Source organism: Rana temporaria, chromosome 1 (assembly GCF_905171775.1).
Source record: "Rana temporaria chromosome 1, aRanTem1.1, whole genome shotgun sequence".
Classification (NCBI taxonomy): Eukaryota; Metazoa; Chordata; class Amphibia; order Anura; family Ranidae; genus Rana; species Rana temporaria.
Window position 1 is genome coordinate 578,351,565 of NC_053489.1, and position 20,130 is coordinate 578,371,694.

General features: G+C 38.3%; 1 protein-coding gene across 1 annotated transcript in view; it reads left to right on the top strand.

The window, feature by feature from the left end:
- The window catches only part of SCFD2 (sec1 family domain containing 2), a 653,104-nt gene that overhangs the window by 244,882 nt on the left and 388,092 nt on the right, over positions 1-20,130 (top strand). The window contains exon 5 of the mRNA XM_040334879.1: positions 628-877. Coding sequence (XP_040190813.1) covers positions 628-877 — 250 coding nt within the window. The remainder of the gene's footprint in view (positions 1-627; positions 878-20,130) is intronic.

Here is a 20,130-nt window from a genome sequence, read left to right on the forward strand (position 1 = left end):
ATTAGGTAAACATAAAGGATGCTTTTGCAGATCTCTGCATGTGAAATATGCTTGTTGTCTGGCTGTGATACAGATCCTCTTGCTTGAATGCTTGCAACAAGCATGCAACTTTTCTCTGATTTTCCAGATCTGCATACGTTCAAGGTTGATGCCGCAAAGTACTGAAACCAGATTGTCAGCTCGGCACTAGGCATTAGCAGATTTAAAATATGGAAAACAAAGGGAGCCCCTGTATTTCTCTCAGCTTGTTTTCCTATATGAAACAGACAAACATGACTTTGATGTGAATCTTTATTAATTGTGCTGTGTTACCATATATGCACCATAAATTTTCAGACACAACATTAAAAGTTGTGGTATTAATCTGTTTATGTGTCTTAAACAAAAGGAATCCAGGGATGCTCGCTAGCTTTAAAAGAATCAAGCTTTTGTACTGGCACATGGAAATGGAAATTCCAATCTTCTTTTGGCAGACATAAGTCCAGATATTTCTTAGCATTGTTAAATATTTGTACATATAATTTCATCAGTTCTCTCTGCTGCATCCTGTTTGTTTTTTATGGCTTATGCTGTCACGACATTTGAAAATATTGTGTTTTACCATTTGTTTTTGTGCTTTTTTTGCAGAGTACTGGGAAATCAGAACTACCAGCAGTCCTTAATCAGTTATACCCTATGATTAAGTCTTATCATGAAAGAAATGCTGATGACTATGATATAGAGGACATTCTTGTCCTTTTGGTCTATATCTACTCTGTGACTGGAGAGGTCCAGCAGAATAATGAGTTGGAAATCATAGAAAGGGAAGTAAAGAAAGTTCTCATCCAGAGTTTATGTGATGATCCCAAGCTGAGCTCTCTGCTACAGAATATAACAGGTTAGTCAATTATATAAACACTTTTTTGACAAAATAACTTTTTTTTAATGGAACTTCTATTACATATGAATATGTTATATGGTAAACTATCTGTGTAAAGAGCAGTTTTGGGTGGTGCTCAATATTTTGGAGGAGTTGCGGAAAGGAATGCAGTGATTTCCCCCCTGCAGGAGATGGACGGAAATGCGGCGGCAATTAGAGGCCTTCTTACCTTAGGAAGGAGGCAGATCAAGCATATATGGATCCGGTCTGCAGCGCCTCGCTTCGGGGCCATTGCTTTTTCCAACAGGCCAAACTGGAAGTGGGTCCTGACTGAGACCCGATTGCCTGGGGGTGTCCTAAGACTCTCTGGCCAATCAGGTCTAAGGAACTGCTGATTGGCCGGGAGGAGAATCAGAAAGACAATAGCCAATTCACTATTGTTAAACAAGTCCACCTTTTTTTAAAGCCAATTAGAGCATCTAATCATGTGCTTAAAAAAAAAACCTCCAATGGAATCCATGCGTCCAGCATCCTGCATTTAGATTAGGGGGCCAGACGCATGGACAGGGTGGGTGGGTGGCACCCGTGCTCCCTGCATGAGCGGCCACCACTGGTAAAGAGGATCATAGAAAACAACAGGTTCATGTTAACATAAAAACTTTCAATCTCCCCACCCTTTTCTAAACTGAACCCCTCTCATCCAGGTACCTACCTACCTTTTTCCTGCAGCTGTAGTCTCTTATTTTGTTTACAGCCTTGCTGTAGAAATTCTTTTCTACGCTGCCTGCACTTGTAAGTTTCTGTTGATTCAAATGAAATTATACCCTTGCAGTCAGGATTCATTCACGTCTATAGGAAGTCAATACCCAACAAAACTTTATCTACATCATTTCTCTCTAATCTCCCTCATCTCCCTCTTGCATTGTGGCCTATTTTTGGCCTTATAGGACGTAAATTTTACTAGAAACATTTTGTCACTGGATAAAACAAAGGTCTTAAAATGTCTCTGGTACACAGAAAATATCCAGTTCATTGTATTTTGTTTTATAGGTAATAATAGGTTTTTAAGTTCTTCAGGACATTTATTCATGTTGCACATATTAAATATAAAAATAATATATTTTTGTCTTTACCAATGGTTGGATACTTCAGTAACCATGTTTAGAAAAATGGTGATTTAGGATGTTCGTCATGTTAAATATATTCTGACCATAATATTGTTGATCCAGAAAGTAAAACTTCAGTGAGGAAGCTGTCAACAGTTTATACATGTTCTCGTCAGCAGTCTGCTTAATTCTACGAGTCCATTATTGCATTTATTCATAAAACCCACATTTGAAGTAGAGCTATACTTTGCCTATGTAGAGCAAAATAAGTGGTTTCTTCTGATATTGATACTTCCTTTCACTCCTCCGTCACTCCACTACCCTACTGAAGCAGTAGGCCACTCAGGCAGCCAGTGCAGCATCATAGGATGAAAAGTAGTCACATTCTTTCCTATACTCAGAAGTCACAAGTATTTAAATTTTTTCCGTAAACAGAGTGAAAGAGAAGGTATATGGTCAAAAGTTAAAAAAGGAATACCAAAGCGTTGCTATGTATAACACAAACAATAATTGTGATAATCTAGAACAGCTGCACTATTAGAAACAGTGATCACCAACGCTATAAGATGAATTGAATAATAGTGCACTTGTTCAAACAAAACACTCAAATACTATATACAATAAAAGTGCATAAAAAATCCATAAACACAATGTATTCAGAAACATACATTTCACAGAGTCCCATCAGTGAAGAAACAAAAAACTAAATGGTAAATAAATAATAAATGCAGTCTTCTTCGTAAACTGATAAAAGTGACTTGCTGAAGTAGTGATATTAAACTAAAACCAGTAATAGGGCATTGTTTACTCCCACTGGCCACAGTCCGGCCCCCCTAAAGTCCGAAGGACAGTAAACTGGCCCTTTGTTTAGAACATTTGGAGACCCCTGGTTTGAATCAAAGCATATTCAAGTGTCCAATTGAGAATCTGTGGCAAGACTTGAAAATTGCTTTTCACAGATGCTCGCCATTCAATCTGACAGAGCTTGAGCTATTTTGAAAAGAAGAATGGGCAAACATTTCACTCTACTAGATGTGCAAAGCTGGTAGAGACATACCCACAAATACTTGCAGCTCTAATTGCAGCAAAAGGTTCTACAAAATATTGACTATGGGCTGAATACAAATGCACTCCACACTTTGTAAAAAAAAAATTAAATCCATTTATAATTTTCCTTTCATTTCTTAATTATGTGCCACTTTATGTTGGTCGATCACATAAAAGCCCAATAAAATACATTTACGTTTTTGGTTGTAACATGACAAAATGTGGAACAATTCTAGGGATATGAATACTTTTTCAAGACACTGTAATTGGGTCCCTTTCAAGACACTTTTTGTAGAGTTTATTTAATCCTTTGGGTTGTTATTTCTAAACAAGATTTTTCTAGTTCTGTGTTCTGCTTTCTCTCTTTTTTCCCCCTGAGACAGTTTGCCGCTCCTAAATTGGTGATCAGTAACTGTCAGCTGATTGCATGAAGCCAATAGAATATTGCCCATCGTCATCCTCCTGGTTATATCGGTTCACTGCTCTCTTACAATACTCAAGAGATTTTGCAAACATTGTTTCCTGACACGTCATTTATTATAAGTTGCCTGATTTACCTTTCTTAAACATCATTTAATTCTTATTTTTATTTTTATAGTGAATGGAGATTCATGCTATGTAAATTCTCTTTTCTATAATATATTGTGAAAGTTTTACTTCTTCCAGAACTTTGATGCATTACGTCAACTACTCATTGATGTGCTTGATGGGTTTTAAACACAACGGTCCTTGCTAAAGTTGATACATGTCTTTTTGACGCATCTGGAATTTTACTTAAACCCTCTTAAAATTAATACAATCTCTCTTGCCTGGTGATTCTCAGGGGTAGAGTTTAGGCTCAAGCTGTGGATTTATTTCTTTTGTTTCTCTTTCTTCAAAAAATAAATTGTACAACTATTTTTTACCTGCAATCATAACCTCTACATTTCCTGCAAGCAGATTTAAAGGGCAGGGTAACAAAATAATTTTAACATTTAACCACTTAAGCCCTGGACCATTTGTCAGCCTAAGAACCAGAGGTCTTTTTACAATTTCACACTCCGCTAATTTATCTGGTAATTGCGCGGTCATGCAATGTTATACCCAAACAAAATTTGCGTCCTTTTCTTCCCACAAATAGAGCTTTCTTATGATGGTATTTGATTACCTCTGCAATTTATTTTTTTATTTTTTGCAATATAAACTAAAAAAGTCTGAAAATGTTGGGAAAAAAAATATATTTTCTACTTTTTGTTATAAGAAAAATCTAATAAACTCATTTTTAGTCATACATTCAGGCCAAAATGTATTCAGACACATGTCTTTAGTAAAAAAAAAAATTACAATAAGCGTATATTTATTTGTTTGAGCAAAAGTTATAGCGTCTACAAACCAGGGTACATTTTCTGGAAGTTACACAGCTTTTAATTTATGACTGCCTATCTAATTTCTTGAGGTTCTAAAATGGCAGGGCAGTACATACCCCCCCCCAAATTACCCCATTTTGGAAAGTAGACACCCCAACTAAATTGCTAAGAGGCATTTTGATTCCATTGAATATTTTTTTTTTTGTTCCAAGTGATTAATTAATGACAAAAAAATGTTTACTACAAGTTGTCTCTTAATGATATATTGCTCACGTGTGGGACGTTTTGGGAGCCTAGCCGCGTACAGGGCCCGGAAAACAAATCACCGCCTTCAGGATTTCTAAGGGTGCAAATTTTTGATTTCACTCCTCACTACCTATCACAGTTTCGAGGGCCATAAAATGCCAAAATAGCACAAACTGAAATCGAGACCAGGCAATGTTTTTCCAATCTTCTATTGTCCAATTTGGTGAGCTTGTGTGAATTGTAGCCTCGGTTTCTTGTACTTAGCTGACAGGAGTGGCACCCAGTATGGTCTTTTTCTGCTGTAGCATGTCTGCTTCAAGGTTCGATGTGTTGTGCATTCATACATGGTATTCTACATACCTTGGTTGTGACGAGTGGTTATTTGAGTTACTGTTGTCTTTCTATCATTTCAAACCAGTCTGCCCATTCTCCTCTGACATCAACAAGGCATTTTTGTCCACACAATATCCACTCACTGGATATTTTCTCTTTTTCGGACCATTCTCTGTAAACCTTAGAAATGGTTGTGCGTGAAAATCCCAGTAGATCAGCAGTTTGTGAAATACTCAGACCAGCCTGTCTGGCACCAACAACCATGCCACGTTCAACGTCACTTAAATCCTCTTTCTTTCCCATTCTGATGCTCGGTTTGAACTTCAACAAATGGTCTTCACCACGTTTAGATGCCTAAATGCATCTTTAAAGACTCATAAAACAGTGACAGCTATAAAGCCGTGGCCTGGCAGAAGGGAGGCTATGGCTTGGTAGTTGAAAAACACTACTATAGAGGATGGACAGATAGCTCCCTGCCTGTGGTCCTCATTCAGACATATGAGGGCAGAAAGAAAATACAATGCAGTCTATGGGAAAACCAAGGCTGGGTTTAAACAACCATAATTGTGTAACACACGACATCATTGTCAACAGACTACAGAATGTGATCACAGTGACTGACAGAATGATAAGCTTTGTAAATAGTGATAAAAGGAGCACTAATAGGAGCACTAAAAAACTTATTTTTTCTTCTTCTTTTTTTGTAGTTGTCCATTTATTATGCCCACAAAAATAGACCCTTGACTTCTTAAGAACAAATATCAAAAGAACAGCACTAGCAATGCAAATGTATTTAGCGATGTTTGTTAGAGAAATCAGACATATTTCTATGTTTAAGCTCCTTATATTGTGCTAGCAAAATTATCATTATCTATTTATTACTGTTTAGCATGACCTGCCTGACCAGGGATTTACACAGAATGGCCACCAAGCCTGCTGTATATGTTATTAAAAGCCTTGTGCCCTTAAGAGGTCATTAGCTCACAATCAGGCATTGTTCCCTTTTCAGTTGCTTTCTTAATACCAGGCTGAGTTATGTTATAAAGGTCATATGTATTCCACCTGTGTCATTAGAGCTTCAATTATTTGTTAAAGAAAATTTGGGAGAAGATTTAAAGTGTCCCTATTCAACCCAGTTATATAATTATTAGTATCCCTAAATATATTTTAATAGTACTCCTGCCCTACCTGGCTTCATAGTAGTGTCTTATCGTAAGAGGCAGCACAGCAAGCCAATCAGGCTTTACTTCCTTGCATGGCTAAAAGGAGATGAAAAGGAAGGGAAAACACCGCGTTGACCTCATCAGTGTGTTTCTGTTCCTTTACTTAGCCATTCACAGGTGGAATTATCCTTGACCAAGCTGTACTGCTTTACCTGCAATAATGAAAAGTGAGGTCATTTCCTAGCAGTGCTGTCTGACTTATTTTATATTCTAGATGAGGAAACTATCTAAAACAAAACTTACAAATTTGTTGGCAGACAAGACATTTTATGCCTACATGTTTCAGGTTTTAACATTTAGCTGCATATATTGTATATAAAATGCAGCACTATATATTATTTCCCAAAAATATACAAGTGTATCAACAGATAACTAGAAAGTCTTTTTTGACACCACTGCATGGTTTTGAGCACACTCAAGGTTGTCATAACTATCTGTTGATGCACTTTATTTACAGTGGGGCAAAAAAGTATTTAGTCAGCCACCAATTGTGCAAGTTCTCCCACTTAAAAAGATGAGAGAGGCCTGTAATTGTCATCATAGGTATACCTCAACTATGAGAGACAAAATGTGCAAACAAATCCAGACAATCACATTGTCTGATTTAGATAGAATTTATTTGCAAATTATGGTGGAAAATAAGTAGTTGGTCCTCTGTCCTCCACACTTACCTGTATTAACGGCACCTGTTTGAACTTGTTATCAGTATAAAAGACACCTGTCCACAACCTCAAACAGTCACACTCCAAACTCCATTATGGTGAAGACCAAAGAGCTGTCGAAGGACACCAGAAACAAAATTTTAGACCTGCAGCAGGCTGGGAAGACTGAATCTGCAATAGGCAAGCAGCTTAGTGTGATGAGAAAGACAAAAAGAGGGAAGCGCCTCTGAGTATGCTGCTTTTAATTTAAAACATAAAAATATATATCCAGCACTTACATCATAATAATATGGTGCAGTCGTGGAAGCTGGCGTGCATCTGTAGCAGACAGTCCGCAAAGCGTCAGAGCTGGGCAGCCGGAGAGAGCCGGGGAGAGAGACGGCTGAGTCCTGGTTGTTGTGCCGCTGCTGGGCAATGGATTCATCAGCTGTTGCGTGACGTCAGGTCGGACGGAGGCTGAGGGGGACCACAACGCGTTTCAGAGCCGGCGCACGGAAAAGACCAGCGCGCTCCTTTTTCAAGTGTAGTGAATGGAAGACAGGGCTCATATTTTAAACAGTCATGTGATCAGTGCCGACCAATGGGCGTACAGGGATAACGGGCAAACGAAAGTGAATCGAATTACTTGATTAAAACTGACAGCGGGACAAGACTTATATATATATATGTATATAATACAAATGGAAAAGTATAATCTGAGGAGGGTGGATATTAAATGATTATCTACATATGTGTAGTCAAAGTGACTGTGTATACATATGGTAGGGGAAACATGATTAAAAAGTTGAGGCAACGTAATACAAGCTTTGGGCACTGGAGGGCCGCCAGAGTAAGGATATATAAACGGTGCCTTAGTTTAAAGTGATATTATAATGGGAATGCCAATAAGGGGTGATGCTTCGGGCAGTGGCAATAGAACCACAAGGCTATGATGAGGCAGATATAGCCATAACATGAAATTAAATGTAAATATAAAAATACAGATAAAAATAAAGATAAAAATAAGGATTGATCATATCAAAAATAAAATTAAATAATGAAGTACAAAACAAGGACAAGTAGGAACAATCATTGAATATATCAGGCCCAGATGTAAATGGGAACTGATAAGTAATAGAGTATAGGGGAAGATAGGTGTGATGAAATCAACTGTGGGAGCAATAATTAGAAAATGGAAGACTTCCAAGACCACTGATAATCTCCCTCGATCTGGGGCTCCACGCAAGATCTCACTCCGTGGGGTCAAAATGATCACAAGAACGGTGAGCAAAAATCCCAGAACCACACGGGGGGACCTAGTGAATGACCTGCAGAGAGCTGGGACCAACGTAACAAAGGCTACCATCAGTAACACACTACGCAGCCAGGGACTCAGATCCTGCAGTGCCAGACATGTCCCCCTGCTTAAGCCACTACATGTCCGGGCCCGTCTGAGGTTTGCTAGAGAGCATTTGGATGATCCAGAAGAGGATTAGGAGAATGTCATATGGTCAGATGAAACCAAAGTAGAACTGTTTGGTAGAAACACAACTCATCGTGTTTGGAGGAGAGAGAATGCTGAGTTGCAACCAAACACCATACCTACTGTGAAGCATGGGGGTGGCACCATCATGCTTTGGGGCTGTTTCTCTGCAAAGGGAACAGGACGACTGATCCATGTACATGAAAGAATGAATGGGGCCATGTATCGTGAGATTTTGAATGCAAACCTCCTCACATCAGCAAGGGCATTGAAGATGAAACGTGGCTGGGTCTTTCACACCGTGATCCCAAACACACCGCACGGGCAACGAAGGAGTGGCTTCGTAATAAAGCATTTCAAGGTCCTGGAGTGGTCTAGCCAGCCTCAGATCTAAACCCCATAGAAAACCTTTGGAGGGAGTTGAAAGTCTGTGTTGTCCAGCGACAGCCCCAAAACATCACTGCTCTAGAGGAGATCTGCATTGAGGAATGGGCCAACATACCAGCAACAGTGTGTGACAACTGTGAAGATTTACAGAAAACGTTTGACCTCTGTCATTGCCAACAAAGGATATATAACAAAGTATTGAGATGAACTTTTGATATTGACCAAATACTTATTTTCCACCATGATTTGCAAATAAATTCTTTCCAAATCAGACAATGTGATTGTCTGAATTTGTTTCCACATTTTGTCTCTCATAGTTGCGGTATACCTATGATGACAATTACAGGCCTCTCATCTTTTTAAGTGGGAGAACTTGCACAATTGGTGGCTAACTAAATACTTTTTTGCCCCACTGTGTAAGTATCTTGATATTTGTTGCCTGCAAATTGTGTCAGCTGCTTACTTTAATCTTTGTGTCCAAGTGCAGGCAGATATATTAATTATTGGTGAACATTTAGCTGTTTTCCTTCACTCAATTTAGGAAACAGTGTGTTAATAATACAAGGTGTATCTAAAAAGTTTGGTAAATGGTATCGGAAAACAATAAAAAACTGAAGATACAAACAAAATACCTTTATTGGCCTTCAAAATAATCACCATTCTTCACAACGCACTTTTGATAACGTTCATAGAGCTTATGGATACTGTCAGCAAAGGCCTTTTTAGGAATCGATCGCAGAACTGCTCTCACATACTCTTGGATTGCCACCACGTCCCCAAAAAATGTGCCTTTCATGATGCTCTTGAGGCAGGGAATTTTTGGGTTACAGGGAAGATGGTAAATGACATTCCATGGATTGCCGCTTGGATTCCGGTTCGAACTGGTAGCACCAGGTGACGATAGTTCGCAGAAAGGATGAATTGTGGTCACACGTGGTAATGAAAGCTCCAAAGGTTTCCATCCATTTTGCTTTATGTTCGTCTGTCAGCTTGCGCGGCACAAACCAGGAACAGATCTTCTGCTTACCCAAATCTTTGCGTATGATGGTGCACTCCGTGTCCTTGCTAATGCCCAATTCCTCTGCCATCAATCGTAGTAGATCGCTGATCTCATGCCAGCATTTGTCACACTCATTCAATCATGTCTGGGGTTCTGCTTGTCGACTGTCCGACATGACCGTGACTCTTGCACCAACATTTCATGCCTCTCTGTCGTAGTTTTCCCCAATTTGTAGCAGAACTTGATGTTCACTCATTGCTCCATTGCATTGTGACCCTACCTCTTACACTGATTACGTTCAACTGCCCGCAGTGGGTATACCATGATGGTCATGTGTACTCAATGTTAGGTGGCATTTCTCAACGTGTCTCTGGATAGCCATGTGCATACGTGTGCACCTGGCTCATGTTGCTGTTGAGATATCGGACCATTCACCAAACTTTTTAGGCACACCTCATGTGCCTACATTTTAAAAAGTTTTAAAGTGATTGTAAAGTCTCCTTTTTCCCCCCATAAAAATAACAAACATGTTATACTCACCTGCTTTGTTGCAGTGGATTTGCTTAGAGCAGCCTGGATCCTCTTCTTCTCTGATCCCTCTTCTGTGATCCTGGCCCCTCCCTCCTGTTCAGTACCCCCACAGCAAGCAGCTTGCTATGGGGGCACCTGAGCCCATTCACAGCTCCATGTGTCCAATCAGACACAGAGCCCTGAGCCGACCCTGTCACCTCTCTCCCCTGATTGGCTAGCTGACTTTGAGTGAAAGCATCGGCAGCCAATGGCATCGCTTTTGTGCCTCATACAATCAGGAGGGAGTATCTCGGACGGATGAAACACTCATGGACATTGCTGGACAGAGAAGGACCTCAGGTAAGTGTTATGCCCTGTACACACGATCGGTTCATCCGATGAAAACGGTCCGATTGATTTTTTCATCAGATATCCGATGAAGCTGACTTTCATCAGTCTTGCCTACACACCATCAGTTAAAAAACCGATTGTGTCAGAACACGGTGACGTAAAACACGACGACGTGCTGAGAAAAATTAAGTTCAATGCTTCCAAGCATGCGTCGACTTGATTCTAAACATGCGTGGATTTTTAACCGATGGACGTGCCCACAGACGATCGTTTTTTTATAGTTTCTTTTTATCGTTTTTTTAATTATCAGATAATTTTAAAACAAGTTCCTAGTTTTTTCACTGATGGATAAAAAAAACGATGGGGCCCACACCAGATCGGTTTGTCGTCTGAAAACGGTTTTCATCAGATGAACCGATCATGTGTATGCGGCATTAGGGGGGTTGCTGCACACATAAGACTTTTTATCTTAATGCATAGAATGCATTAAGATAAAAAACCTTCTGCCTTTACAACCCCTTTCAGAAGTCAGGACACTGGATGGTAGACAGAAATATCATCTAGTTCTCCTGTTCCAGCTGCCTAAATCATTGTCCTGTGATGAGGCATACCCATTTTGGAATGAAATAAAAATATAGGGATAAAAGGGGGGAAAGCACTCACAATGCCACATCCGTAACCAATGGTCAGACTTTATAGGCAAGACAGACAGGAACAGCAAAAAATATATTGTTTTATTACAAAAATAACATATACACAAAGCAACACAATGTACAAAGATTACGTCTTGTATGTTTTTTTATCTTTGTACATTGTGTTGCTTTGTGTATATGTTATTTTTGTATTAAAACAATATATTTTTTGCTATTCCTGTCTGTCTTGCCTATAAAGTCCGACCATTGGTTACTCTTTTTGAGTAACTTCTTCTTTATCTCCCCATTTTGGAATGAACTCACACTGAGCATTTATATCCTGAAACATTTACCCAGCATTCGTAGCCAATAGGGTGAAACATGATTTCTGCAAGGTTACATTTACTAGAGGATGCTACAATACTATGGAGTCACTGCAATGATATGTGACAGCTATTATCAGGGCTAATAGCAGTACAACTTAGTATTGAACACTTTGTTTTTCTAGCCATTGACCTCATCCCATGAAAAGTAGTGATGTTGTCACTGTATGTATAACAATGCTTTAATATTAACAGGGCCCAAGAGTTCTCAGTATTAAATAAACAAATGTACTGATAAGCACAAACATATCCTATTCACCACTGATAGTTTCAACATTGAGATATGATGGTTGTCTTCCCTGCTGTTACATATATTACTGTTTTCTGTCTCGGAATAAATGGGGTAGTCAGCCTCCAGCCCTTAAAATTATTTTGTTTATTGGACTTTAACCGTTGTAGAATATTTCCTACTGTGTCTTGCTAGTGTCAAAATAGTAGTGTAATGGCACTGACAGAGGTTGGGACCAATGACGTGGCAGTGTACCCAGCAACACACTAGGTTTTTCCTAAAAATCCTTTAAGCCATTTTTAAGAGTTGAAGTTTGCATGTCTTAAGAAGTTGCTCAGTGTTTGCTGAGTTCACAGTTTGCATTTTGAATAGTCAGAAAAAGGGTTTGTTTCTTTTTTTTTTTTACATTTTGCTATTCCCTGTTTTCATTCCAAAGTAAATGTGTTTTGTGGATTTTGAGGACAAGTCAAAGTACAAGGAAACTGCATGAAACCACATATTTATGTGAGACAGCAATACTTCATTCCCTCTTTTATTTTTAATATAACATCAGCTATCTAGCACATTGCCTGTTAAGTTTTAATCTTCGAGGCACTGAAAAGGAGAACCTTGCCTAGTTTCCCTGTAGAGAACTCAGCCTTTGTTTATCCAGTCTAAACTACACATACATTGGATAGACAGTATGTACCGTGCAGTTTGTGGTTTCACAATTTTTTTTCACATAGCTTTCTATTAAACTAAGCATGATATAGTACATTGTGAGTGACCTTGTAAATCTCATTTTCATTAAAGACTTGAGACTTGACTTTGAATCTCTTGCTGGCTTTTTTGGCCTTGTGCCGACATCTGCCCCCCTATTAACTATACTAATAGCTCACTGTAACATTATCCTTTGCAGTAGACACTTCTCCCATCTGTCATTCATGAGATTTAGCATCAAGTATGTTTTATGAGGTACTTGTGAGTCATGTCAAGTGCTGTTAGAAACAGTATGCATATAGACGCCTTTACCATCCCAAGCTTGGTTCAGGAGGTGGCCATGCTGGACAAGGGATATGATTCTGAACTCCAAAATTATTTGGAAAACTTTTTTATTCTATGTGACATGCACATCACCAGTTCACTACATGTTGAATGACCTCCCTGTAGTTCCACTGGGGACCTTTGGGTTATCACTACTGAATTTCTGTAGCAGTCAAGCAGAGCTTTCCAGCCTTGTACATTACTATCACTGATGTTCGTATCTTAAGTCACCCAATGTAAGGCCTGTACAGACAAGTAAAATGATGCATATATGGTAGACATACCCAAGAGGTGCAATGTCTCTAGAATTTACCATTTCATCAAAGGAGGCTCTTCCAAAATTGGAAAACTTTTGAGATTCTAAACCCTATGGTTATGTTACTCCTCTCTTGGAGAAATGATTTGGTCTATCCTTTTGTTCTGGCCTTTCAGCATTGATCTTCCCATTTTCTCCTATTCCTTCTACCACCACCCCACACATTTTCCTGTCCTAGTTCTGCCTCTTTAAATTAGAACTATAGGCAAAACTTTTTTTTTTTTTTTCATTTTTGGATAGAGCAAGGGAGGGGTTATAACTCATCTCTGTCCAGTAGCGGAGATTTCCCTTCACTTCATGTACCATAGCCAAACAGAAAGTGAGTGGAAATCCCTTAAAATTAAGGGGATTCTTTGGGGACCCTCAGGTTACCAGAACTAGTGACCCCATTGGAAGATTTCTCCTCCATTACTTTTCTTGAGACAACCAAATTTGGGATTTTCTTTTACTTTCTCTTTCAATGATAATGGTAAACAGCATAAAAATTGAGGGTAAAACTTCGTAACGTGGCACAAACAGCAATAAAAACTGACAATTGTTCTAATCTCTCTCCATTCTATCTAAAGCTAAAATAAAAGAGCTTTGCCTTTAGTTATACTTTAAACTCTACCTTTTTTTTTTTTTTTTTTTTTCCTCTGCTCTTTCTTTATTGCATGTTTTAAAAAATTTCTGCTTTCATTTTTATGTATTATTTTACTAATATCATTTCTTCTGGACTCCCCTTCCAGACCTTCCCAGTGTCTGATCTAGTTTAAAAAAAGAAATGTTGTCACGTTTACATTTTTACGCTGGAAATCAAGGTATCAAATGTTTTGATAATTGTTCATCCCTTTAAACAACCATTATCTGCTAGATGTTACTCATTTAATTTTCATGTTATACTATATTTCATGCTCTGTTTATTCCTACCACTGCCATTATATGAAAACCTCAGCTCTGGATGAATCCTTTATTTGAATACATTTTTATTTTTTTCTTGTTAAATTATTCTACCATTGACAGTGCTACACCAGTCATGTTGTCCTGTTAACTTTATCACTGAGAGTGAAAGAAAATCCCAAATTACAAGTTGTCGCCAGAACAGGAATGAAAGTGAAATCTTACAACAAGAACACAAGTTCTGATGACCTTGCTAACAACCAGGGTTTTCCTAACTTTGGAGGGATTTCCTCTATTTCCTGTTTTGGCTATGGGGCAGGAAGTGAAGAGAAATCTCCCTAATGGTACACAAATGGCAACAAAATGACAGGTTAACCTTCATTTTACTCTCTCCGAAATGAAAAAAAAAGTTCTTATAAGTTTATACGTTTTACAACTGATGTTTTTTTTTTATATATATATTTATTTTATATATATATATATATATATATATATATATATATATATATATATTATTTTTTTTTTTTTTTTTTTTTTTACTTTGCCTATCTAATATTTGTTTTGAAAATAAATATTTCATACAACTGCTGGTGTACTTGGTAAATTTAAAGATGAGAATTGTCTTTCTTGGTACAAAAAAAATGTAAGTAGGATTGCGTAGTTTGTGCTTTTTTGCTGCATTTTTTTTTGAACAAACAAGAAATAAGTTGCAGACTCATGTGGCTTAACGGGCTTGATGGATTTATTCTGCTTTGTGTGTTCATACCTTGGACACTTTCCAACACTAGTTTAGTAGAACGCTCTGCACAGTACAGCTTTCCAAATTAGTTCTTGATCCAGAGCTAGGAATAATATCTATATAATCTCCATTCTCTTTTTTTCCCCCCTCCCTCTTCTTTCTGAGTTCATATGTTACCTATTTATTCTTCATTCAGCACCTGGTCTGAATTGGCCTTAAACTGAATGGTAATTTTCATTGAAGTGTTTATAACATGCAGTCTTTCTTAACATGAGACATATGCCTGGAGCTGTGCAGGCCCCCTGTACTTCTGCCAACTTTTCAAGTCAGCCAACTAGAGCAGGAAATCAATATACTGCTACATTCATTAGTCTGACATTATTATTATTTTTTTTTTCTTTTCTTAAACATGCAAACGTCCAAGGGATTTTTTTCCAGAACCTAAATGTCTTGCAAGTAAAAAAAAAAAAAAAAATATGGGAAGTTATGTTTGGTCTTGAACTTGGGTAAACCTGTTGCGCACACACAGTACACCTGTTTTCCATTGTATTTCCCAATAGCAATAACCAGCAAACAATGCCCACAAATTGGCAAAACCATCAGTGATTGCATGATAGGTGTAACAGCACTAGGGGAATGGGAGTGAACCACAACTGCGGATGAAAGGATTTCAATGGGCTTCTCTATGTGACAACTCAGTATTGGGCCCCAGGTGTCACTCCTCACAAACAGGAGTTTGGGGGTTCTCCACATCATGTCTCTGTCACATGAAGAAAGGTGTTGAGCTACGAAGGATGGATGCATTACAAAATGCGACCAAAGCTTAGCGTTTAAAATGATATTATGTTCTAAAAGATTGAAATGCACAACTGTACTCTAGCGATTATGAGTATTACATAACGTCGTGCATTAGGCGACTTAAGGGAGAAGGTATAGAATACGTCAACCCTTAGCATAGAAGTTTAGGCAAACATGATCCGCAACTTTAGGGCATGGGACCATATTCAAGTAGCACTTATGTCTGCATGTAGTAAATATGAGTTGTAGTAACAACTAATAGTTGCGTATGAGAAGCAACATAGCTCAGGTACTATGAGAGTACACGTAATAAATAGGAGTTGTAGTAACAACCAATCGTTGAGTATGAGAGGCAAAATAGCTTAGGTAATTTGAGTGTAGATGTCCCTTTAAGTTCTTCCTTAGCAAACAATCCTTAGCAAAGGGGTATATCCCACATAGTATGTTGATAGGCACCAGACATTACAAACAATAGCAATTTTGTTTAGATGAAACATAAGCAACTGTTCTTCCTATAGCACTACAAGTGACACAATAGGTACTTATGCGTTTGCAGGCTTCTGTGCAGGTAATAGGGATTCCGTGGTAAGGATGTAAAGCAAGGAAGACCCAAGGTTGTCCCCAGCAATGACTCTCTGTTGTAGCAGGTGCAACAGCACTAAAGGAGTAGTTGATGGCAGGAGCGATGCAGTCCAGGGATTGCTGGGACCTGTAGTACCTCTGTAGCCTTGATAGTAGATGCCTCCAAGGATAGAAGGAAAGGCTAGTAGCCTAGCCGGCTACGGCCGACAATAATAGAACAGGGGCTGTATGAGTAGTGAATGGCTTTATAGCCAGCAAACAGCTGTAGTGCATGGCACTAATTCAAAGAGCATCGCCGAGTGTAGCAGCGCACTTCCGCGCTGGAATGCCGCACAGCGCCATGCGATGTCATCATGCGAGCGTCATTTGCCGTCCAGTTATTAGCAAAGAGAAGGCGCACACATCGCTTATTATATCCGGGAACAGGCGGCCAAGGAGCGGCTGTTACAATAGGCAACAACACTGTTGGGTGCCCAAAATCAGTTTTGGATATTATGTCTCGTTCCTAAATGTGTCTAACGTTATATTTTCCGTATACTTTAGGTGAAGGCCATATACAAGGCACTACCCGTGTGCCACGTTGATTTTTTTTGTTTTCACATGATGTAGAAGTCAAAACAGAACAAGAGTTAGGCCCTTTTTTGTGAAAGATAATAGATTTCAACTGAAGGAATTCCTCCTAGGCAGTCAAATATTCCTTAGTATAGTCAGCCATGGTCATTTTCTTTTCCAGTAGTCATAATAACTATCAGTTTTTATGGCAGGTAAAGTGAGGCCAATATATACATTTTAAGCTGCCTATACAAATCTGATAAAATGTCATTGGTCCAGCCTGTAAACTGAGCTGAAATATGCAGTCTGGGAATGTGCTATCCATCAATATCGTTGGGGGTAAATGGTAACAAGTGTACTAGAGCGCTGATTTGATTCTTGAATCTTCCATCCTGATCATTTAATATCCAAGATGTATAAAAACCTTTTGATTAGTAGAGTGGAGAAGGGATAGTACCTCCATCTTTTTTTTATGTGCTTCCATTGAGATGTCTTTACTTTCTGTAGTTTCTCAGGAATTGGTTGAATATCTGCCTACAGTAGTAGTTAAACAGTTATGCCTTTATTTCAGCCATACAGCAAATTAAGCCCAAATAACATGCGCATAGTCTTCACCAAGCACATCAACAAGACCTTCTTCATTTAAAAAAAAAATGTTATACTGAATAGTTGCATAGTTTACAGCAGCCTTTTTCAACCAGGGTGCCTTAAAGGTTTCTTCAGGGGTGCCTTGGCAAAATGTAAAAATGTCAAAAAGTTGCCCCAAAATTTGATACAAGCTGGTGGGTGGAAGAAACCTGCCTTTTAGTTACACAAAGCCACAGGTTTATTGTGCACTATTTCAACCTTCTAGCTGCCCACCTCCCGACGACCAATGGCATCATCAGTTGATAAGAAGGATGTCAGTTGCCTACATATCATCCTTGTTTGACCCTCACTTTCCTCTCTCCATCAACTTTGGGGTCTCATTAACTAAGTGATGGAGAAAAACTGAGGGAGAAAAGAAACAATGGAATACTAGTCAGTACCAGTTTGCAAAAGTGTATTTGCTTTGGAAGAATAAATCACCTTTAACGTTTGGTGTCCTATGTGTATTGATGTTGCTGCATATGTAAAACTATTAGAATAGATTTTACATTTTAGAATTGGGTGCCTCAAGACTGTCCATAACTTTACTCATACAAATGTGAAGTTACCATTTAGCTGTTGTTCCTCCCTACAGATGTGTATATATTTTATTTTTAACCACTTCCTGCCCACGGTTTCACTACTTGCAGGAGGCAGTTACAGGCTGGGGGGGCGTACCTGTCCTTCACCACTGGAAACAGCAGATTGCGGCTCCTGCTACAGAGCAGCCAGGGCATCATGTGATTGTTATGCAATCACAAAATCACAATGTAAACACAACTTTTATGAATCGGTTTCATTCATAACTGAGCTGTGCTTGGTATTGTGATGCTGTGATTGTCCCATAGCTATCACATGATACCTGGGCCAATCACAGCACCCTGTGCCATGTGATAGTTGTGGGCCAATCATAGCATCACATTAATAATCACAGCTGTTATGAATGAAACCCATTCATGACAGTTCAAAACATTGTTGTTACAGTGATCATCGCTGTAACAGCAATCAAAGTGTAAATAAATCCCTGATCACCCCATTCCCCCAGAGTAGAATAGTGTCATTATGGTGACTAAGAACTATTCTGATGAAAGTATGTAAAATGAAAAAAAAAATGTTAAAGTGAAAAAATGTTTAAAAAATTGAATAAAAAATTATTATTATGATTATTTTTTAATATACTGTCACCAGTCCGTATCCCTGATCACCACCACACCAGTCATATGATGACGCTGTAGTGCACTGTTGACAATATGGGAAAAAAAATGTATTTAATTTCTTAACGTTCCAAAAAATTATTACAAAAGATTACAAATTCAAAAAGCTCACAATGCCTCTTACTAAACACCTCAGACTGTCTACTTTCCAAAAATGGGTTGTTTTGGGGAGATGTGTACTGTCCTTGCATATTAAGGGCCTCAAGAAACGAGATAGGCTGTCCATATAACAGAAATTATAAACTTTCTAATGTATATATACCATAGTTTGTAGACACTATAATGCTCACACAAACCAGTTACTATACACCTATTGTTTTTTGTTTGTGTTTGTTTTGTGTTGTTTTTTTGTTTTTATACCAAAGACCTGTAGCAGAATATATTTTGGCTTAAATTTATAAAGAAATTTGATTTTATTGGATAGAAAATATAGAAAATATTGTTGTTTTACCAAACATTTCATTATTTTTTAATTTATTTAGCAAAAAATAAAAAACACTGGTGATCGGATACCACTGAAAGAAAGCTCTTGTGTAAAAACAATTGTATAACTGTAATTTGTGTACAGTTTTGCTTAACTGAGCAATTGCCAGTTAAAGTAGTGCAGTGCCTAATAGCAAAAAATGTCCTTGTAATAAAGGTGGTAAAACCTTCCAGAGGTCAAGTGCTTAAAGGTAATAATACAAATCAGAATTAACATGCACAGGATACATAACATTTTAAAACATATTATACCTTTAGTATTTGGGGGAGACTGAAATGTCTTGAAGCCAAGTATGTAGATTATTTTAAGTGATGGGGAATTACTTTTTTGTGGCTCATGAAATCTTTTTACTATGATTCATTACATGATAAACATAAGTTGACTTTCCTATAATTGTAATTCTCAGTTGAGTCAGGAAACCTAAATCTATGGCAGCCAATAGACTAACAACACATCTGCTAATGTTTTATTGCCTGGCATACAAGTGTGGTCTACGTTCTTAATTTGTCATCTCATTACATGAGTTCTAGGGTAAGTTATTTGATATGTCATATTTATAACTACTAGCATGGTGCATTTGTCTATTGCTTTAATGAACCAAAAAAAATGCAATCAAAAAATAAAATACCTTTCTAAAACTTGTGCCAGAAATCTATGGTGTCCATAAAAAAATAGTGTGATTGCACTTCTCTTTGTCCTCTTGTAGAATTCAATAGCTTGTGCTCTCCTTTTCGAACATAATAGTTGCTTGACTACTTCCTTGATCGAATGGTTGGAATACTTTGAGTCACTGATCCGAAAGAAGTAAACAGGCTGTTCATTTAAAATTATTGGATGACCTTCACAAAATTTGCATTGACATGCAACATAACACGCATTTATGCAATGCTAAAGTACAATTGTGCCTGATGAAGGAGGTCGGCATTGGCAACCTATGTATTTCACATTGTGTGTATTCTGTAGTTCCATATAGTGGGTCTACAACTCCATGGCACAGTGCCGTAATGAAAAGGTGAACCAACTCCAAATATCCTGGCCACACTTCAAGACCCTGCTGCACATAGCAGCTGTGTGCTGCCGGAGTAGCGGTCTGTGCACTGCAAAACACGGCCTCAGAAAAAAGTATCCATTGTAATGCTC